The 22,251-nt window shown below is 41.8% G+C and overlaps 2 protein-coding genes across 37 annotated transcripts in view; one reads left to right on the top strand and one right to left on the bottom strand.

The window, feature by feature from the left end:
• Positions 1-22,251, top strand: part of ST3GAL3 (ST3 beta-galactoside alpha-2,3-sialyltransferase 3) — a 232,697-nt gene that overhangs the window by 27,032 nt on the left and 183,414 nt on the right. For 21 of the 36 annotated variants that reach the window (XR_013403186.1, XR_013403184.1, XR_013403192.1 and 18 more), the window contains exon 2: positions 5,229-5,376. Coding sequence is in view for 29 of the 36 variants with exons in the window: in XM_077960538.1 (XP_077816664.1) it covers positions 5,259-5,376 (118 nt within the window). In the remaining 7 variants the exon portion in view is untranslated. Of the gene's footprint in view, positions 1-564; positions 658-5,228; positions 5,422-22,251 lie in introns of all 36 variants that reach the window. The other 15 variants (XR_013403181.1, XM_077960476.1, XM_077960540.1 and 12 more) reach the window with 2 other exon arrangements.
• Positions 1-22,251, bottom strand: part of MED8 (mediator complex subunit 8) — a 417,118-nt gene that overhangs the window by 363,729 nt on the left and 31,138 nt on the right. The gene's annotated exons all lie outside the window — the stretch shown is intronic.

Here is a 22,251-nt window from a genome sequence, read left to right as displayed (position 1 = left end):
GTAGTTTGGTGCATATTCTTTTATGTATGTACTTGATACTTAGTCTTAATTTTTTTTTCTTTGAGGTAGTATCTCACTCCGTCACCCAGGCTGGAGTACAGTGGTGCAACCTTGGCTTACTTCAGCCTCAACCTCCTGGGCTCAAGAAATCCTCCTACCTTAGCCTCCCAATTAGTTGGGGCTACAGGCACATACTACCATACCTGACTAATTTATTTGTTTATTTATTTATTTTTATTATTGAGACGGAGTCTCACTCTGTCGCCCAGGCTTGGAGTGCAATGGCACAATTTCGGCTCACTGCAACCTCCACCTCCTGGGTTCAAGCGATTTTCCTGCCTCAGCATTCCAAGTAGCTGGGACTACAGGTGCGTGCCACCATGCCCAGCTACTTTTTTGTATTTTTAGTAGAGACAGGGTTTCACCGTGTTAGCCAGGATGGTCTTGATCTCCTGACCTCGTGATCCATCTGCCTCGAACTCCCAAAGTGCTGGGATTACAGGCATGAGCCACCACGCCCGGCCCTGACTAATTAAAAAAAAATTTTTTTTTTTTTTTTTGTAGAGACAGGGTCCTACTGTGTTGCCCAGGTTGGTTTCGAATTCCTAGGCTCAAGTGATCCACCAGCCTCAGCCTCCCAAATTGCTGGGATTACAGGTATGAGTTATGGTGCCCGGCCCTTAATCTTAATTTTTAAATATTATTGTCATCTTCGTTTGTTGTTGCCAGTATGGGGCCATATGTATACATACTATTCGACAGCTAGATTTTTTTCACTTAGCAGTATGTTTAGACACACTTCCCTGTTAGTACGTGCAGATATGGCTCATTCTTTCCAGCTGGTACATTATATTCTACACTGTTATTCTCCTGCCCTCGCAGATCCTTTATTCACCTTCGTTTCTTCTGTGTACTGGCAGCTGGTCTCTGTTAACCTGCATCATCTGGGCTTCCTCGCCTCTGGCTTCCAGCTGGGATCAGCTGATAAAAGGCACTGCCAGGAGACCTGAGGGCCAATGTTGGGAGGAGTCAGACTATGTTTTATCCCCATTGTCCCTTGCCATGGTTCTAGTAGCAGCTGTGCTCGTTGTCTGTGATCACTGCTCTTTAGGGTGGCTTCTGTTCTCCAGCCAGCTCTTGCTGGGCTCCAGTGACACCCTTCTCTTCTTTTGCCCTTTTGGGTTGAAGGGTAGAAATAGCTTCCTGCTGTTGCTAGTCCCTGGATGCTTCACCATCCCTTGTTGATTCCTTTAAATGCTGCTCACACAGCTATAAAAAATCCTGCCATTAAATTTCCTTCAGTTTATTCCTTTGCATATGCCATCTCTTTCCTGCTAATACCTCAATTGATGTGACCAGGGAGACTTACCATAATTTAATTATTGGGTCCCTATTACTGGGCATTTAAACTGTTTCTAGTATCTTGCTGTTATACTCAGAGTTGCTAATGAACATTCATGTATATGTCCTTTTTAGTATTTGTTGGAGTATTGTTTGAGAAAAAAGTCATAGGAATAGAAAGACTAGGTTAAGGTACATGAATATTATAAATTTCAATAGATACTTCTAAATTGTTCCCAAAGGAGTCTACCAATTTACATTTCTACAATGTGTTTTTTTAATAGTAAAAAATTAATGGAGGCAGTACTTGTGACTTTATAAAAAATACTTTTTTTTTTTTTTTTTAAGAGACAGTATCTCTCTTTGTTGCCCAGGCTGACGTGCAGTAGCATGATTGTAGCTCAGTGCAGCCTCGAACTCCTGGGCTCAAGCAATCTTCCCGCCTCAGCCTCCCAAGTAGCTGGGACTACAGGTCCATGCCACCATGTCCAGCTAATCTTAAAATTTTTTGTAGAGATCAGGGCGGGGGGGGAGGTCTCATCTCATCATCTTGCCTAGGCTGGTTTCGAACTCCTAGGCTCACGCAGTCCTCCTGCTTCGGCCTCTTAGAGTGTTGGGATTATAGGTTTCAGCTGCCATGCTAGGCCTTATGACAAATAAATTTAATTCAGAAGTGTACAAAGGGAAAAGTAAAAGTCCTCCAAGTCTCACCTGCTTCTCATCATCCCATCCTATTCCCTACAGGTAAGCATGCTAACACCTGTATAGCCTGTCAGGCCTGTCTTCCATTTTTTTTTTTTTTTTTGGAGACAGAGTCTCGCTCTGTTACCCAGGCTGGAGTGCAGTGGTGTGATCTCTGCTCACTGCAAGCTCTTACTCCTGGGTTCAAGCCATTCTCCTGCCTCAGCCTTCCGAGTACCTGGGATTACAGGCGCCCGCCACCACGCCCAGCTAATTTTTTGTATTTTTGGTAGAGATGGGGTTTCACCATGTTAGCCAGGATGGTCAGGATGGTCTCGATCGCCTGACCTCGTGATCTGCCCGCCTCGGCCTCCCAAAGTGCTGGGATTACAGGCGTGAGCCACCACGCCCAGCCCCTTTCTTCCATTTTTATATGTACATGCTTAGCATAAATTGAGTACATTTATATGTATAAAATAAACTCATTCGTATATGTGTGTTTATGTATCTCTTTCTGTTTGAGATAATGTATTTCTAGACTCTGTTCTTTTCCATTGACCTAACTTGTTTTTTCCTCTGCCAGTACCTATCTACCTTAGTAATTATAGCCTTGAGTTGGTTCGATATCTGGCGAGGCAGATTCTCATCCCATTATTTTTCATTTTAAGAAATTTCTTGGCCCTTCTTGGGCATGAACTCTTCAGATTATCTTTAGATCCAAGTTCAGAAAATTCATGGATTTTGACTGGAATGAAACTGAATTTATAGAAAATTCACATTTCAGGAAAACTGATATATTTCCAATGGAATCTTCTCACTTAAGAAACTCTCCGGGCGTGGTGGCTCATGCCTGTAATCCCAGCACTTCGGGAGGCCGAGGTGGGTGGATCACGAGGTCAGGAGTTTGACACCATCCTGGCCAACATGGTGAAACCCCATCTCTACTAAAAATACAAAAAATACAGCTGGGTGTGGTGGCACGTGTCTGTAATCTCAGCTACTCAAGAGGCTGAGGCGGAGAATCGCTTGAACCTGGGGAAGCGGAGTTTGCAGTGAGCCGAGATGGCGCCATTGCACTCCAGCCTGGGCAACAGAGGGAAACTCTGTTGCAGGGCAGGGAAAAAAGAACCTCTTTTGTCTCTTTATTTACTCAGATATTTTATGTTCTTTGGTGAAAGTCTTGCCTATTTCTTACTAAGTTTATTTTTAGTTATTTTATAGATTTTGTTGCCATCATGAATGGAATTTTTTCACTTTACGTTTTCTTTTCTTCTCTTTTTTTTTTTTTTTTTGAGACAGGGTCTTGCTCTGTCACCCAGGCTGGGGTGCAGTGGCACGCTCACAACTCACTGCAGCCTCAGCCTCCTGAACTTAAGGAATCCTTCTGCCTCAGCCTCCTGAGTAGCTAGGACCACAGGTGCACACTACTAGGCCTGGCTAATTTTTTAATTTTTCTTTTTGTAGAGATAGGGTCTCATCATGTTGCCTAGGCTGGCCTCAAACTCCAGGGCTCAAGCAGTTCTCCTGCCTCAGCCTACCAAAGTTCTGGGATTATAGGCGTGAGCCACTGCACCCAGTCCACCTTACATTTTCTAATTGGTTATTGCTGGTATGGTTTTTAAGAATGTGTTGATTTTTGTAAATTAGTCTTATCATAATCACCTACTTTATTGAACTTCCCATTCTAATAATTTTTTAGTATATTCTCTTGGCTTTCCTAGGTGGACAATTATCTGTAAATTATAATGTTTTGTGACACCATTATTAATATTTATACGTCATTTTTTTCTCTTATGTCATTTCGTCGCTGGGATATCTGATTGGGCTTGGTTGGGGGCCTGACCCAGGGCAGTCTCCTTGGCCAGTGTTACATTTTACATTTAAGGTGTACCTGCTATACATCCTTTTACATCAAAGGGTGTATAGCGGGGTACAGTAGCAGGGTGGGTGAATTCCAGACAGACCTTGAGGATAGAAACAACAAGGCAATGTTCAATGAATAGAAAGTACAATGACTAGAGCATAGGGCACAAATGAGGTTGAGAGAAGCAAGAGATGGATTGGAGAGTAGGTTGAGGCTCCGTCAGAAGCCGCTAGGCTTTAAGGAGCAATTACTTTATTCAGAGGAGTTGAGAATTGAATGAAAGCTGTAAGCTGTATTAGGCAGAATGACCCTTTAAAGATATCCACACCCTAATCCCTGGAACCTATGAATTTGTTACTTGACGTGGCACAAGAGAATTCACAGATATAATTAAGGTTATGAGCCTTCAAATAGTGAGATTATCCTGGATTATTAAGGTGGGCCCACTATAATCACATGGGCCCCAAAAAGCAAAGAAGTTTCTCCAGCTGGAAGAGAAGCAAGATATGGTGGAGGGGGAATTTGGAGAGATTCAAAGAGTGAGAGAGCCTGAAGGGGACCACATGGAAAGCATGAAAAGGACTGTAGGCATGAAGGCTGACCCCGGCGGATAACCAGCCAGGAAACGGGGGCTTGGCCCTACAGCTGCACGAACTGAATTCAGCCAACAGCCTGAGTGAACATAGAAGTGGATTCTTCTCCAGGGCCTCCAGAAAGGAACACAGCCCTACCAACACCTTGGTTTTGGCCTTGTGAGACTCTAAGCAAGGACCCAGCTGGGCCTCACCATACCCAGATTTTGGCCTTCAGAACTCTGAGATGATTTTGTGTTGTTCTAAACTGCTAAGTTTATGACACTTTGCCACAGCAGCAGTAGAGAACGAATGCAAAGGGGTTTAAGCAGGGATATTGTCAGATTTTGTGTTATTCAAAGACTTCTTGTGCCATGTGGAAATGGATTTGGAGAATGTAAATTTGGAGGCAGGGAAACGTGTCTGTGGGAATGCTGTGATAGCACAGTCTAGGGTAGTGATTATGGGAAGGGGATATGATTTGAAATATATCTGGGAGGCAAGAGTTGCCAGAACTAGTCAGGGACCGGATGTCAGTGGTTGGGGTGGGGAAGCAAGGATGACTGCTGCTTTCTAGCTTAGGCGCTGGCTGATGATGAAGCTGTTTCTTGAGATAGGGATGAGCAGGTTGGAAGATGCCATGATATGAAAGTGATAACTCTTAAGTTGTTCTTCATTTGGAAATTCTCTCTATAGATACTTTATTTTAAGAGAGTATGTCAATAAGATGAGTGCTTTGTCTTTTAAGAATGAAACTTTTTCTTTTCTAGGTCATTTAAGAAATCGTAAATCATGTGAAGATGGGACTCTTGGTATTTGTGCGCAATCTGCTGCTAGCCCTCTGCCTCTTTCTGGTACTGGGATTTTTGTATTATTCTGCGTGGAAGCTACACTTACTCCAGTGGGAGGAGGACTCCAGTAAGTATAGTCACTCTAGCTCATCCCAGGAGAAGCCTGTTTCAGGTCAGTTACTGGTTTTTCGTGTGGCTGCAGTGCTCTCTTATTCTTCAGAGGTGGGCAATGAGAGTAAACTGAACATTTCTGGGACTTTGACTTAGACATTGCTGCCATTTTAGCTGGTATAGGCTGAGAACTTTGATGTTTTTTAAAAACTGCATGCCATGACACATCTCGTTCCTTTTACAAACTTGGTGAGAATGTGCTATTCTTCAATAAAAACCCAAACTATACTCATACTTCTAGTTCTTGAATGCTTTTGTTCTTTCTAATTGCTGTAGCATATTGCCACTCTTATTTTTCCATTTATTGCCTTGGGGATTAGTATTGGAGTTGGTTTCCATATGCCCTTAAAACATTCATCTTTATGTTGAATTTTCAACATAATGTTGTCTCTGTTTTGTTTTCCCTAAAGAAACTTTGTCTACTAAATCTTTGTAGCCCTTGCTGCTATTGAACTTGCACCTGGCTACAATAATGGCTTATTTTCCCTACCCAGTAACTCTTAATTTTTTTCTTCTCTTTGTGCACTTTGTCTCATGTGTTACATAGTGCTTTCCACATAGCCTGAATCCCACTGATTTGGTTTCTGTTTACCTGACGTGGCCTGTGTTTTGGTTCTAGGCTTGCAGTTGAAGGGCTTACGTTGATCGGCACCCAGCCTTTGAACATTGTTTTCTTGGCTGTAGCTTGAAATATCACACAGTGACCATAGTGGTTTTCTTTTTGGTTATTTTGTCTGACTGTTACCTGAGCCTCGTGTGGGAGATAATATAAAATCAGAACAGAGTGGCCTGTTTTGATCTACAGTGATATGTCTTCTCTTAAAATTAGTTTTATTTTTACTGACATCTACCAGATACCAGTATAGAACTCACTTGAGAAGAGAGTCAGTCTCTAGGTATGAGGTGAAAGTGAGCTGCAGTGAGTTGGAAGAAGCAACAGGCAATTGGCCTGCTGTTGTTCTAAGACCCTAACATGGGAACTGTTACAGTGAAGTAGCTCATTTATTTCTCCCATGGCTCAAACTACTGAGGCAGTTTCAAGCCAGTTTTTAAAATATAGTGTTATATCCTTCATTTATTGTTTTATATAGGATGTTTAAGTACATTTTAAATGCTTAGCTTATAATTATCACTAATTACTTGTGTTTCAAAAGTTTACTTAAATTTCTCTGCACTGACTTATTTTTAAAACCAAGGAGACTACCCAGGATAAGGAGTGTTTATATCAGTGAAATGCAGAATTCTGTATTTAGAGGCATTCATTGTCTGTATTAGTAGTGGTGGATCCATCTGTATCAATATTGTAGATGGAAATGTGTGTGAAGAACAACGGTCTCCTTTTCTGCTAAGAGCTACTGACCTGTAGAAGACATAACCAAGGATCAGATAAGATTTTCTTAGAGTAGTAGGGAACGGAATTTACTTTATGGAAGACTCATTGTGTGTCAGGCATTAGGCTAGACAATTTACAAATATAATTTCATGTAATATAATTCTTACTACAGTTTTGTGAAGATGCCATTATTACCCCATTTTCCAGTTGAGCATACTGAAACACTTTAATTTACCAAGGTTATATTGTTGGAACTGGAATTCAATTCTGATTTCCTGTCTTTAAAACCTATGTTTATTATTTTATTGAAAAATATAATAAATACTGAAGGCAAGACTTAATATTCTACTTGGTAAAAAGAGAGAGGGAAAGGGGCTCAGAGAAGTAATAGTAGAGAGTATCAGGAAGGGAGTGTGAAAAGAAAAGGAGGGAAAGATAGAAAGTTATCAAAAGAAGACAGAGAGGCTTATTAGGTTTGAAGGTGACAAGGTGCTACTCACTTGGGCTGTAGGATTCAGAAGTTTATTGCTAGTTATCTGCTGTCCTTTCCATTAGTTGTTAGCTGACTAACCAGTATTTATAGCTTTTCTATTCTGACTCCTAAGCCTTTTAGATGTTTGACTTTGAATAGGTTGTTTAGACCATAGCATACTGTTTTCTGTGCTGTAATATCAGAGAACAGAGTAATAGGACCCACCTTGCATGGCTTACTAAGTCAGACAGGTCCTCCATTTTTTTTTTTTTTTTTTGGAGCTGAGGTCTCACTCTGTTGCCCAGGCCAGAGTGCAGTGATGCAGTCATAGTTCACTGTAATCTCGACCTGCCAGGCTTAAGTGATCCTCCTACCTCAACCGCCCTAAGTAGCTGGGACCACAGACTCACACCACCATTCCTGGCTAATTTTTGTATCTTTTGTAGAGATGGTGTTTAGTCATGTTGCCCAGGCTGGTCTCAAACTCCTGGGCTCAAGTGGTCTGCCCGCCTTGGCTTCCCAAAGTGGTTGGATTCCAGGCATGAGCCACTGTGCCCGGCCAGAGAGGAGTCCTTTACTTAGAGTCAAGCTGGAGGAGCGTCACAATCCCGAAGACTGTTATGTTGTGAAATTTAGGCTGTGTTTTAATAATATGATGATAAGATGAAATAGTAATTTATTGAGTATCTACTGTATATCCATAACGTAGCAGGGTCTTTATATTCAAAATCTCATTTGATCCTTGTAGTTTTTATTGGTTATTATTTTCCTCATTTTACAGATATAAGAACTGCGGCTTCAGAGAGGCTGTGTAATCAAGAGTTTGTATGCCTTTCATCTGAAGAGGTTGAGGACAATCCCAAGTTAGAAAAATAAATGTCTTTAGCATTACTTTTCCTTAATTTTTAGAATAGTAATGAGTTACTCAGATAACCTATTGGAATTTCTTCATGGTGGGGGGAAGAGGCTAGAGTTGGTTTTTGGTTTTTGTTTTTGATACAGGGTCTCACTCTGTCACCTAGGCTAGAGTTTTGTGGTGTGATCTCGGCTCACTGCAGCTTCAACCTCTTGGGCTTATGCCACCCTTCCACCTTAGCCTCCCAAGTAGCTGGGACTACAGGTGTGCACCACCACGCCCAACTAATTTTTCAAAATTTTTTTGTAGAAATGGGGTTTCTCCATGTTGCCCAGGCTGGTCTCAAACTCCTGAGCTCAAGTGGTCTTCTTACCTCAGCCTCCCAAAGTGCTGGGATTACAGGCAGGAGCCACTGCGCTTGGCCTGAGGCTAGAGTTTTTTATTATTAAATTATTCATTCAATAAGCAGTATGTTCTTATTATGGTCCATGTACTGTTCTGGGTAAACTGGATATAAGATGAACATAGGCCTTCATACTCTTAGCCTATAATATGAGAACAAAACAAAACAATTATTATTATATATTGAGCTCTAAAAGAGCAATCTGTGTGAAATGCTGTGTTGGAGCATAGAATTCCTTCCAGATAGAAAATTTATGTTTTCATTAATTCCAAGGTGTGTTGTAGAGGACTACAAACTGCTTTGCCTTGGGTAGTTTAGAGACACATGTGACCTAGGGCTTGGTCAGGTTGCCAAGACTTGGGTCAAATGCTTAGTGTGAAAAGCTTCAAGTATGAGAATAGTTATCAACCTGTTTTAAAAATTACTGTAGAATTATTATACATGTAGTATGATAAAATATGTATGTATACATATATTTTTAATATATATTTTAATTAATGAACAAATCACCAGTATCTGGAGTTAGAAAGAGTTGGGTGTGCTTGTTTCTTCGTCTCCAAAATGAAGATAAAAGACTTATTTCTCAGCCGGACACAGTGGCACACACCTGTAATCCCAGCACTTTGGGAGGCCGAGGTGGGCAGATCACGAGGTTGGGAGATCGAGACCATCTTGGCTAACACAGTGAAACCCCATCTCTACTAAAAATACAAAAAATTAGCCAGGCGTGGTGGCGCGCACCTGTAGTCCCAGCTACTTGGGAGCCTGAGGCAGGGGAACCGCTTGAACTCGGGAGGCAGAGGTTGCAATGAGCTGAGATCGCACCACTGCACTCCAGCCTGGGCCACAGAGCAAGACTCAGTCTCAAAACAAACAAAAAAAAGACTTATTTTTCTTTGCTCTGATGCCTTGTGTAGGAGTCGGGTAGTTGCCTCTTTACAACAGCCCTCATTTCACAATGGTCCATTTCATGGAAGCCTTGCATATTTTTATTAATTTAAAATTTTACGTATTTCTGCTGGGTGTGGTGGTTCACATCTGGAATTCCAGCACTTTGAGAGACTGAGGAGGGAGGATTGCTTGAGGCTGGGGGATTGCTTGAGGCCAGGAGTTTGAGAACAGCCTGGGTAACATCGCGAGGCCTTGTCTCTATAAAAAAAATTAAAAGATATTATCCAAGCATGGTGGTGCACACATACACAGTGTGTGGGATAGCTACTTGGGAGGCTGAGGTAGGAGGATCACTTAGGCCCAGGATTTTGAGGTTGCAGTGAGCTATGATTGTGCCACTGTACTCCAGCCTGGGCAACAGCATGAGACCCTGTCTCAAGAAAGAAAGAGAGAGAGAGAGAGAGAGAGAGAGGAAGGAAGAGGGAGGGAGGGAGAGAGAGAGAGAAAGACAAAGGGAGGGAGGGAGGAAAGAAGGAAGGAAGGAAAGAAAGAGGAAGGAAATTAATTTCTGATTAATAAAGTAGATCTTTCATAGGATTAGTTTCCTGGGCTGAGTGAGGTGGCTCATGCCTATAATCTCAGCACTTTTGGAGGCTGAAGTGGAAGGATTGATTGAGCCCAGGAGTTCAAGACCAGCCTAGGCAACATAGGGAGACCCTGTCTCCACAGAAAAATAAAAAAATTAGCTTAGTGTGGTGGTACATGTCTGTAGTCCCGGCGACTCGAGAGGCTGAGGTGGGAGGATTGTTTGAGCCCAGGAGGTCAAGGCTGCAGTGAGCTGTGGTCATGCCACTGTACTCCAGCCTGTGTGACAGAGTGAGACCCTGTTTCAAAAATTTTTTTAAAATTACATTTATGCTACTGTGTTTATCAATTATTTCAACTCTCTTTGTGTTCTTCCCCATATTTATAAAAGATTATAACCAGACAAATTATAATATGTGCATTCAAATTATAAAGTACACATTGTTGATCTGATTGCTGTGGAGAATACTCTCTGGCACAAAAGCGGAAGTCAGATCTGATACTAGGAGGACAGGTTGAAATGAGTTTAGTAGACATAGAACATTGTATTAACTCTTAGTTTTCTGTCTTAAAAATGTAGAGGAGGCTGGCATTTCTGGTCACGTTTCTGGGAGGTACTCTGCTTCCGATGGTAAGGAAGTAAGTGGTATCACAGCTAGCCTTCTCTCTATAGGAAGCTATAAAACTGGACAGAAGAAATGAAGCAATTGTGTCAGCCTGTAGACAATAGGCAGCATAAAATTTCAGTTCCTAAGAGAAGGAAAACTCGAGGTGAACACCATATTTGCTCAGTTTTCTGTCTGAGGATAATTTCCCAACCCTGTTCTGTGAGTGGAGTCTAAACAGGCTGTGATGATTTCCCCTGAGCTGAAGAGGCGGAGGTCAGAGTTTGGGCAGCTGAAGCAGTTGGAATCTGTGGGGTGGACCATCATAGAGTAGGGAATTGTTCAGCAAGAGGGTTTCAGAAGTCCGTGGGGGCATTCCTGTGAGGCTGAAGCTAAGGAATGGCCTATTGTTTAGACATGGGGTGAAACCACCTGAAGCTTACCATATAGAGAGCAGCTGGTACAAAATGAATACAAAAGAGATACTAGAGGTCAAGTCCTGTTGGGGGGAAAGCAATGCCAGGAACATTGATGGTCTAGCCCTACCAGTAGAAAGATCTCATTGACACTTTGTTAACACCCCTGACATCCAGCTGAGACCCCAGAAAGGCCATGTCTTCTGAATAAAGATCTTACCCAAGAGTAAGATCTACTGTGAACCCGCCCTAACAAGGCCTAAAGCCAACCCCCAGCAAGACAGATTTCGAAGTTTGGGTCCTGTCAAGTTAAGAGAGGTCAAAAATGCCATGGACTTTCCTCAGATCCACACTCACGATGCCTAAAATCAAAACCACACAAGTTCAGGGCGATCAGGTAGTCATTGAACTATCTGCTAAAATACAAATTGACACTCTTTGTGGGAAGATAACGGTATTCGTAGTTTTTATGTGTAATATCCACAGTGGCTAATGTTCAAAAAAAGAAACAGGAGAATATCCATATTCAAGAAGAAAAATCTATGGATAAGATGGCCTCAGTGTTGCACTTAGCAGACAAAGTAACTATTATGAATATATTTAAAGAATTAAAGGAAAATACAGTAGTGAACAATGAGTGGTCTCAGCAGAGAAATGGAATCTATAAAAAAGAACCAAATGCAAATTCTAAACCTGAAAAGTATAGTAACTGAAATGGAAGTTTCACTTAACAGCAGATAGTATATAATGGAAGAAGCCAGTGAGCTTGAAGAGAACACAGTGGAAATTATCCAGTCTGAACCACAGAAAGAAAAATATTGAAGAAAAATGAACAGAGCCTCAGGGACCTGTGGGACAATATCAGATAGTCTAATTGGGCCGGGCGCGGTGGCTCACGCCTGTAATCCCAACACTTTTGAGAGGCTGAGGCAGGTGAATCACGAGGTCAGGAGATCAAGACCATCCTGGCCAACATGGTGAAACCCGTCTCTACCAAAAATACAAAACTTAGCTGGGCCTGGTAGCACGCACCTATAGTCCCAGCTGCTTGTAAGGCTGAGGCAGGAGAATCGCTTGAACCCGGGAGGTGGAGCTAGCAGTGAGCCGAGATCACGCCACTGCACTCCAGCCTGGTGACAGAGCAAGACTCTGTCTCAAGAAAAAAAAAGACAGTTGGGTGGGAAAAAAATTACCGTTTTATTTTTTGAAAATTAATTTCCCATACCTACTTATCTGAAGGAAAAAACATTAAATAATGGCTGAAAACTTCCTAAGTTTGATGAAAAACATTGACTTACAGATCCAAAAGTGTAGTTAACCCCAAGAAAGATAAATATTGGGGGGAAAAACCTAGGTACATCATAGTTAGACTTCTGAAATCTAAAAATAAGGAGAGGCTGCTGCTGATGCTGCTCTTGAGCTCATTTGGTTTGGGCCTGGTGCCTCTTTAGTGAAGCAGCAACTGAGGATACCTCTGGTGTTCCCTGTGGCCCATGAAATGCCAAGGGAGGTGTCAACACTAAGAACAACGATCATATGAATTTGAAGGTGGTGGGGCAGGATGGTTCTGTGGTACAGTTTAACATTAAGAGGCATACACCATTTAGTCAACTAATGAAAGCGTATTGTGAATGAGAGGGTCTGTCAGTGAGGCAGATCAGATTTCCATTTGACAGGCGGCCAATCCATGAAACAGGCACACCTGCACACCTGGAAGTAGAGGATGAAAGTACCATTGCCGCCAGGCGCGGTGGCTCACAGCTGTAATCCCAGCACTTTGGGAGGCCGAGGCAGGTGGATCACGAGGTCAGGAGTTCGAGACCAGACTGGCCAACATGGTGAAACCCCATCTCTACTAAAAATACAAAAATTCACTGAGCGTGGAGGCGCGCGCCCTGTAATCCCAGCTACTCAGGAGGCTGAGGCAGGAGAATCGCTTCAATCTGGGAGGCGGAGGTTACAGTGAGCCGAGATCACGCCATTGCACTCCAGCCTGGGCAACAGGGTGAGATTCCATCTCAAAAACAAAAAAAAAAGAAAGTACCATTGCCATGTTCCAGCAGCAGTCAGGTGTCTACTACAAAGGAACCTGCTACATTATTCCAGAACTCCATTCTTACAGAGCAACAGTACATTCTCAGTTAGAAAACTGCAATTTGGTTCCGCCACATCCTAACTACTACAGTATAGTTTTCTCTATTCTTTCGTTTCCCTCTTCATTCCTATATTGCATGTAGAGTAAGTGGTGTATGTGCACATGCATATTGTACTTTAAAAAAAAACAAAATGGCCAATGGTGTGTTTTGATTACCATCAAATGGATATGGGATGGGGAAAGATACTCTTTCTCCATTAGTGGCATGCTTATCTTTATATTCCAGTAAGTTATTTTCTTCTCACTATTTGAACAAAAAAGACAACATGAAAAATCCTTGCATACCTTGTTTGATTGAAGAATTTTAATGTTTTTTATTTATCATCATAAAACCAAGGACAGTTTTACAATTTGTTGTAGGTAGGTGTTTCATATAGAGAGCAGTCTGTCTTTAAGAGGGATAATTACTCTTAAAAATGAATCCTAGTTTTTCCTTCAAATCAAGCATCTTCTTTTTTTTTTTTTTTTTTTTTTTTTTTTTTTTAAGACAGAGTCTTGCTCTCTCGCCCACGCTGGAGTACAGTGGCATGATCTTAGCTCACTACAACCTCCGCCTCCTGGGTTCAAGTGATTCTCCTGCCTCAGCCTCCCGAGTAGCTGGGATTACAGGCACCTGCCATCATGCCTAGCTAATTTTTGTATTTTTGTAGAGACAGAGTGTCACCACGTTGGCTAGTCTGGTCTCGAACTCCTGACCTCAGGTGATCCTGCCCGCCTCAGACTCCCAAAGTGCTGGGATTAATGTGTGAGCCACCATACCTGGCGGCATCGTCTTCTTTAAATAAACTTCTCATTTAAAAAATAAAGAAAAGGCCTGGCGTGGTGGTTTATGCCTGTAATCCCAGCACTTTGGGAGGCTGAGGCGGGCGGAATCACTCGAGGTCAGGAGTTTGAGACCGTGAAACCCCATCTCTACTAATAATACAAAAATTAGCTGGGTGTGGTGGCACGCATCTGTAATTCCAGCTACGTGGGAGGCTGAGGCGTGAGAATCTCTTGAACTCGGGAAACGGAGGTTGCAGTGAGCCAAGATCGTGCCACTGCATTCCAGTCTGGGTGACAGAGTGAAAGGTGTTTTGAAAAAAAAAAAAAAAAAGAAAGAAAGAAAAATAGGCTGGACGCGGGTGCCGTGGCTCATGTGTGTAATCCCAACACTTTGGGAGGCCTGACTTAAGGTCAGGAGTTTGAAATCAGCCTGGCCAACTGGGAAATGGAGGAAAGAAGACCACTGGAAATGGTAAATGGTGGGCAAATATGACTCTCTTTCCTTCTTCTCATAACTTGCTTAAAAGACAACTAATTGTTTAAAGCAAAAATAATAACCTAGTAAAGTGAGATTTTGGACATATGTGGAGGTAAAAGATATGTCAACACTTGCATAAGGGATGGGGGATGCGTAAATGTAATTTTACCGTACAAGGTTATTACATTTGTGAAAAAGGAAGTAAGTGGGAAATAAGAATGTCTTATATAAAGTGAGAAGAGAAAAGGGTAAAGTAATAAGTATGAAATGTCAGATTTGAAGAGGTATTACATTGACTCTAAATAGACTCTGATAAGTTAAGGATGAGTATTTGTTAGCTCTCGAACAACTACTTAAATAACACAACAAAAAGAGACAGTCATACACTGCATAACAGTGTTTTGGTCAATGACAGACCACATATACAAAAGTGTTTCCATAAGATTATATCATATTTTTACTGTAGCTTTTCTGTGTTTAGATGTTTTATTGATTGATTGATTGAGACAGAATCTTGCTCTGTAGCCCAGGCCAGAGTGCAGTGGCACAATCTTGGCTCACTGCAGCCTCCCACCTTCCGGATTCAAGCATTTCTTGTGCCTCAGCCTCCCGAGTAGCTGGGACTACAGGCGCATGCCACCACACCCAGCTAATTTTTCTATTTTTAGTAGAGATGGGGGTTTCGCCATGTTGGCCAGGCTGGTCTTGAACTTCTGACCTCAAATGATCTACCTGCCTCGGCCTCCCAAAGTGATGGCATTATAGGCATCAGCCACTGAGCCTGACCTAAATATGTTTTGATACACATATACCATTGTGTTACAGTTGCCTACAGTATTTCACTACAGTCACATGCTGTATAGGTTTATAGCCTAGAGCAATAGGCTATACCATGTAACCTATGTGTGCAGTGGGCTATTTTATCTAAGTTTGTGTAAATACACTCTATGATAATTTGCACAACAAGGAAATTGCCTAACAGCGCAGTTCTTAGAATCTATCCCTGTCGTTAAGTGATGCATGACTATATTTGAGAAGCTATCAGAAGAAATAAAATGGAACACTAAAAAATATTTAGTCAGTCCCAAAGAAGGAAGGAAATTTTGACACATGCTGCAGCATGGATGGACCTTGAAGGCATCATGTTAAATGAATAAGCCAGTAACAAAAGGACAAATACTGTAAGATTCCACTTATATGAGGTTCCTAGAGTAGTCAATTCATAGAGACAGAAAGTAAAACGTGGTTGCCAGAGGCTGGAACAGAGGGGAGCGGACAGTTCAATGGGTTCAGAGTTTCAGTTTTGTAAGATGAAAAGAGTTCTAGAGCTGCATAGTGGTAATGGATATACAACAGTGTGAATGTGCTTGATGCCACAGATATGTAAAGTTAAAATGGTAAATTTTGTTGTTGTTGTTGTTTTTTCTTTTTTTTTGAGACGGAGTCTCGCTCTGTCCCCCAGGCCAGAGTGCAGTGGTGTGATCTCGGCTCACTGCAAGCTCCGCCTCTCGGGTTCACGCCATTCTCCTGCCTCAGCCTCCTGAGTAGCTGGGACTACAGGCGCCTGCCACCACACCTGGGTAATTTTTTGTATTTTTAGTAGAGACAGAGTTTCACCATGTTAGCCAGGATGGTCTCGATCTCCTGACCTTGTGATCTGCCCGCCTCAGCCTCCCATAGTGCTGGGATTACAGGCGTGAACCACCGTGCCTGGACTAATTTTTTTTTTTTTTTTTTGAGACGGAGTCTTGCTCTGTAGCCCGGGCTGGAGTGCCGCGGCCGGATCTCGGCTCACTGCAAGCTCCGCCTTCCGGGTTTACGCCATTCTCCTGCCTCAGCCTCCCGAGTAGCTGGAACTACAGGAGCCCGCCACCTCGCCCCGCTAGTTTTTTGTATTTTTTAGTAGAGATGGGGTTTCACCGTGTTAGCCAGGATGGTCTCGATCTCCTGACCTCGTGATCCGCCCGTCTCGGCCTCCCAAAGTGCTGGGATTACAGGCGTGAGCCACCGCGCCCGGCCTGTTTTTTCTTTTTTGAGACAAGTCTCACTCTGTTGCCCAGGTTGGAGTGCAGTGTCGCGATCTCGGCTCACTGCAACCTCTGCCTCCTGGGTTTAAGTGATTCTCTTGCCTCAGCCTTCCAAGTAGCTGGGACTACAGGCGTGTGCTACCATGCCTGACTAATTTTTTCGGATGTTTAGTAGAAGTGGGGTTTCACCATATTGGCCAGGCTGGTGTCAAACTCCTAACCTCAAGTGATCCACCTGCCTCAGCCTCCCAAAGTGCGAGGATTACAGGCATGAGCCACTGTGCCCAACCTAAAATGGTAAGTTTTATGTTGCATATATCTTACCACAATAAAAACTTAAAAAAAAAAAAAATGAGGCCGGGTGCAGTGGCTCATGCCTGTAATCCCAGCACTTTGGGAGGCCAAGGAGGGCGGATCACCAGGTCAGAAGTTTGAGACCAGCCTGGCCAGCATGGTGAAACCCTGTCTCTACTAAAAATACAAAAATTAGCCTGCCAGGCGTGGTGGCGAGTGCCTATAATCCCAGCTACTCGGGAGGCTGAGGCAAGAGAATCGCATGAACCCAGGAAACAGGGATTGCAGTGAGCTGAGATCGTTCCACTGCACTCCAGTCCGGGTGACAGAGTGAGACTTCATCTCAAACAAACAAACCAGCCAGAGGCAGAGATACCTAGGGTGAAGGATAGGAAAACGGGCCCAGGGCTTCAATGCTGTCTCCAGGCATGCCACTCTCCAGCACCTCCACGTGTTCAGCAGTCTGGAAACTGCAGACCCCATAGCTCAGGGATTTTTTTTTTTTTTGAGACAGGGTCTTGCTCTGTTGCCCAGGTTGGAGTATTATCTCCAACCTGCAGTGGCACGATCTTGGCTCACTGCAACCTCCGCCTTCCAGGTTCAAGCCTCAGCCTCCCGAGTAACTGGGATTACAGGCGCCCACCACCATGTCTGGCTAAGTTTTGTATTTTTAGTAGAGACGGGGTTTCACCATGTTGGCCAGGCTGGTCTCGAACTCCTGACCTCAGGTGATCCGCCTGCCTCGGCCTCCCAAAGTGTTGGGATTACAGGTGGGAGCCACCATGCTCAGCCAGCTTTTTATGGAGGATTCGTTATGTATGCATGGTTGACTAAATCATTGGTCATTGGTGATAAATTCAACTTTCAGCCCTCCAAACACATTGTTGGTTCCCCTGGTAACCGGCCCTCATTGTGAGAGGCTGTCAGGAACCCACTAAGAGTCACCTCATTAGAACAAAAAATGCTCCTACCACCCAGGAAATCCCAAGGGATTTAGGAGCCCTGTCTCAGGAATCAGGAGCAGAAACCAAATGTATGTTTCTTATTATATAACAATATCACACAATATATAAAACTCAATTGTGTTTCTATATACTGGAAGTGCACAAATAGAAAATAAGATTAAACAACATTATTTGCAATAGCATCAAAAAAAGTAAGATACTTAGAAATAAATCTAAACATATGCAGGACCTCTACACTGAAAACTGTAAAAATATTGCTGAGAAGAATTAAAGATCTAAATAAGAGATTAAATAAAGACATCTAAATAAGGAGAGATTTATGGATGCCTGTGAATTGGAAGACTTAATATTGTTAAAACAGCCCCCATTTTTAATTTAATTTAATTTTATTTTATTTTATTTTATTTTTTGAGACAGAGTCTGGCTCTGTCATCTGGGCTGGAGTACAGTGGCGGGATCATAGCTTACTGCAGCCTCAAACTCCCCAGCTTAAGTGATCTTCCTGCCTCAGCCTCCTAAGTATCTGGGGCTACAGGCATGCCTAGCTAATTTTTAAAAAATTTTTTAAATAAAAACAGCTTTTTACATTGTTGCCTAGGCTGATCTTGAACTCCTGTTGTCAAACAGTCCTCCCACCTTGGCGTCCCAAAGTGTTGAGATTACAGGTGTGGGCCACCTTGCCAGACCTGTTTTTAATTTTTATGTTTTATTTTTGTAGAGATGAGATTTTGAGTTTTTGCCCAGGCTGGTCTTGAACTCCTGGCCTCAAGTGAAGATCCTCAGTTTTTCAAGACTAATCTATAGATTCAATGTAATCCTAATTAAAATTTCAGCAGGCTTAAAGAAAAAAAAGAAATCAATAGCTGATTCTAAAATTTGTATGAAAACACAAAGAATCTAGACTTCAGAAAGTAGTAGTTAAAGAGCTTACACTACCTCACTTCAAGTCTTAACTATGGTAATCAAGACAATACAGTATTAGTGAAAGATCAGTAGACAGAATAGAGTCCAGAAATAGACCATGCATATGTAGTCAATTGAATTTTGATAAAAGTAATAACATAATTCAGTGGTATAGGGAGTCTTTTCAACATACTATGTTGAAATAACTAGATATCTATATAGAAAAATAAGGAACCACAATTCCTATCTCACACCATATACAAAAAATCAATTTTAAGTGGGTCATAGACCTAAGCATAAAATTTATAGAAAAGGAGAAAATCTTCATGCTGTTGTGGTAGCACAAAAAGCATTAACCATAAAAACAATACTTATCAATTGTATCATTGAGATTCTTTCTGCTCTTCAAATTGTTCCATCAAGAAAATACAAAGCAACCTACACACTGGGAAAAATATTGGCAAGCTACATTGGGCAAAGGACTTGGATCCAGAAGATATAAGGAACTCTTACAACTGAATAAAAAGGCAAACAACCTGGTTAAGGAGTTGACAAAGTACTTTTGGGAGACCAAGGAGTTCAAGACCAGCCTGGACAACACAGTGACACCCCATCTTAAACAAACAGAAAAATGAACAACAACAAAAAGAAACTGACAAAGGACTTGAACAGATATTTCATACAAAAAAATACAGATGACCAATAAGCACCTTGCTATGATTTGAATGTTCTTGTCCCTTCCAAAAATTCATGTGTTAGAAACTCAATCCCCAGTGCAACAGTGTTGGGAGATGGGGCCCTTCGGGAAGTGATTGGGTCACGAATGCTCTGTCCTCATAAATGAATGAATGCCATTATAACAAGGGCTTGACAGAGAGAGTTTGGCCCCTTTTTGCCCCTTCTGCCTTCTGCCATATGAGGACACACTGTTTTTCCCTCCTGTGGATGCAGCGTTTTAAGGTGCCCTCTTGGAAGAGAATACTGGGGCTTTTCCAGACACCAAGCCTGCTAATGTTTTGATCTTTGACTTCAGAACCTCCAGAACTGTGAGAAAATAAATTTCTTTTCTTTTCTTTTTTTTTTTTTTTTTTTGAGACGGAGTCTTGCTCTGTCGCCCAGGCTGGAGTGCAGTGGTGCGATCTCGGCTCACTGCAAGCTCCGCCTCCCGGGTTCAAATTCTCCTGCCTCAGCCTCTCGAGTAGCTGGGACTGCAGGTGCCCGCCACCTCGTCCGGCTAGTTTTTTGTATTTTTTTTAGTAGAGACGGTTTTTCACTGTGTTAGCCAGGATGGCCTCAATCTCCTGACCTCGTGATCGGCCTGCCTCGGCCTCCCAAAGTGCTGGGATTACAGGCCTGAGCCACCGCGCCCGGCCAAATTTCTTTTTTTTTTTTTTTTAAATAAGTTACCCAGTCTCAGATATTTTGTTATAGCACACAGAGTGGGTTAAGAGACATCTCAAAAGATTCATCATCATTAGACGTCAGGGAAAGCTAATTAAAACTTTAGTGAAATGCCACTTCACACCCATTAGAATTGCTGAAATTTAAAGATTGGCATTCTTCAACTTAGCAACTCTCTTGTGTTGTCAAATGGAATGTAAAATGGTGCAACCACTGTGGAAAACAGTTTGGCAATTTTTTAAAAATTAAGCATATATTCAGTACATGATTCAGCACCTCATACTTCCCAAGATAAATGAAAACCTTTGCCTACAAAAGAAGTTGTAAACAAATGTTGGTGGCAGCTTTATTAACAATAGCGAGGTACTGGAAACAATCTAAATTTCCATCAATAGGTAAGTAAAACAAATGTACACCTTAGACAAAAATAAATTTCAGCTAGATTAGAGATTTAATTGTAAAGAACTAAATTAAAATACTAGAAAACAATAAAGAATATGATATTGGGATTGAGAAAGGGATTTTATTAGCTTGATACCAAACCATAAAAGAACAAAAAATGTTATCTTTTGGCCCAGCACAGTGGCTCGTGCCTGTAATCCCAGTACTTTCAGAGGCCAAGGTAGGAGCGTCTCTTGAGCACAGGAGTTCGAGGCCAGCCTAGGCAACATTGCAAGACCCTGTCTCTACCACAAGTAAAAAAAAAAAAAAAAAAGTTAGCCCGGCGTGGTGGTATGCGCCCATAGTCCCAGCTACTTAGAAGGCTCAGTGAGCCTTGTTCATGCCTGAGCTGTGTTCACGCCTCTGCACTCCAGCCTGGCTGACAGAGTGAGTGAGACTTTGTCTCAAGAAAAAAAAAAGCTATCTTTTATTAAAACTTCTGTTTTAAAAAATTCTCTAGAAATTCTAAGCAAAGTTAAGATGAATAACAAGCTTGGAAAAATAATTTTGGTATATATGACAGAGAGATGATATTCTTAATATATATAAAGAGCTTATATAAATTGTTTGGAAAAACCAATACTTAAATAGAAAAGTTGATAAAATGCATGAACGTCTTAATTTCACAGAAGGAAATTTATAAGTGGTTAGTGTTCATTTACAAAAACATTCTGTTTTTTAAAGAAATGCAAAGTATGAAAGAGTGATGGTACATAATTGTTATTTTATTCTTCCATATCGATGGTACCTTTCCTGTTGGCATAGAGTTTAGAATGATAATGCCCTGAACATGCGTAAGTAAGCCGTTATTCTTATATAATATAAGTGGGTTCCTGGAAGGCAATATAATAGTGTGTATTCAAAAGTATAAATATACATACCTTTTGATGCATCAGTTTTACTTCCTAAAGAAATACAGAACAAGCATGCACAGATATATGTACAGGTGTGCACATTGCGTTGTTTATAAGAAAAAAATGGAAACAATAAAAGATTGATTAAATAAATAATGGCATGTCCATTTGGTGGATACTCTGCAGCCATTGAATTGGCTAAGGTAGATCTTCATGTACTCCTACATGAAGATGGAAAGTATATAGAATGATCTTTTTCACTTACATACACACAGAGGCACACTCAAATGCAGATGTATACATATAGGTCAATCCCACACTTTATTTGTAGGAAGCTCAAAATCAATGGCAGTAAACATTTATTGGCAGTTAGAGTATTCCTGGCATATTCTGTGTAAGGTCTTTGGGAAAGAAAGATGAATATAGGCCTATCCTACTCTCATGGTTGTTATAATCTAGCAACCTTATGAGGTTATGATCGGTTACATTTTGTTGTTGTTGTTGTTGTTTGAGGCAGAGTTTCTCATCACCCAGGCTGGAGTGCAGTGATGCAATCTCAGCTCACTGCAACCTCCACCTCCAGGTTCAAGCGATTCTCCTGTCTCAGCTTCCTGAGTAGCTGGGATTACAGGCACCTGCTACCATGCCTGAATAATTTTGTCTTTTTAGTAGAGACAGGGTTTCACCATGTTGGTCAGGCTGGTCTCAAACTCCTGACCTCAGGCAATTCACCTGCCTTGGCCTCCTTAAGTGCTGGGATTACAGGTGTGAGCCACTGCGCCTGGCCTAAATTTTTTGAACATTTAACTACGTGCTTGGAGCTCACATTTTTATAAAGCGCTTTGCATGCATCATGTTATTTAATCTACTAGGTATGTTTGATAGTATTTCCACATTTTACAGGTAAGGCTAATGAGGCTCAACAAGTTAATGCCTTTTTTGAGATCACACTGATAAAGTGGGGACTACTTTTTTCCTTTTTGCAAG

The sequence above is a fragment of the Macaca mulatta genome, chromosome 1 (assembly GCF_049350105.2).
Source record: "Macaca mulatta isolate MMU2019108-1 chromosome 1, T2T-MMU8v2.0, whole genome shotgun sequence".
In the NCBI taxonomy this organism is placed as follows: Eukaryota; Metazoa; Chordata; class Mammalia; order Primates; family Cercopithecidae; genus Macaca; species Macaca mulatta.
The sequence above is the reverse complement of the archived record's forward strand: the minus strand, read 5'-3'. Positions and strand labels throughout refer to the sequence as shown.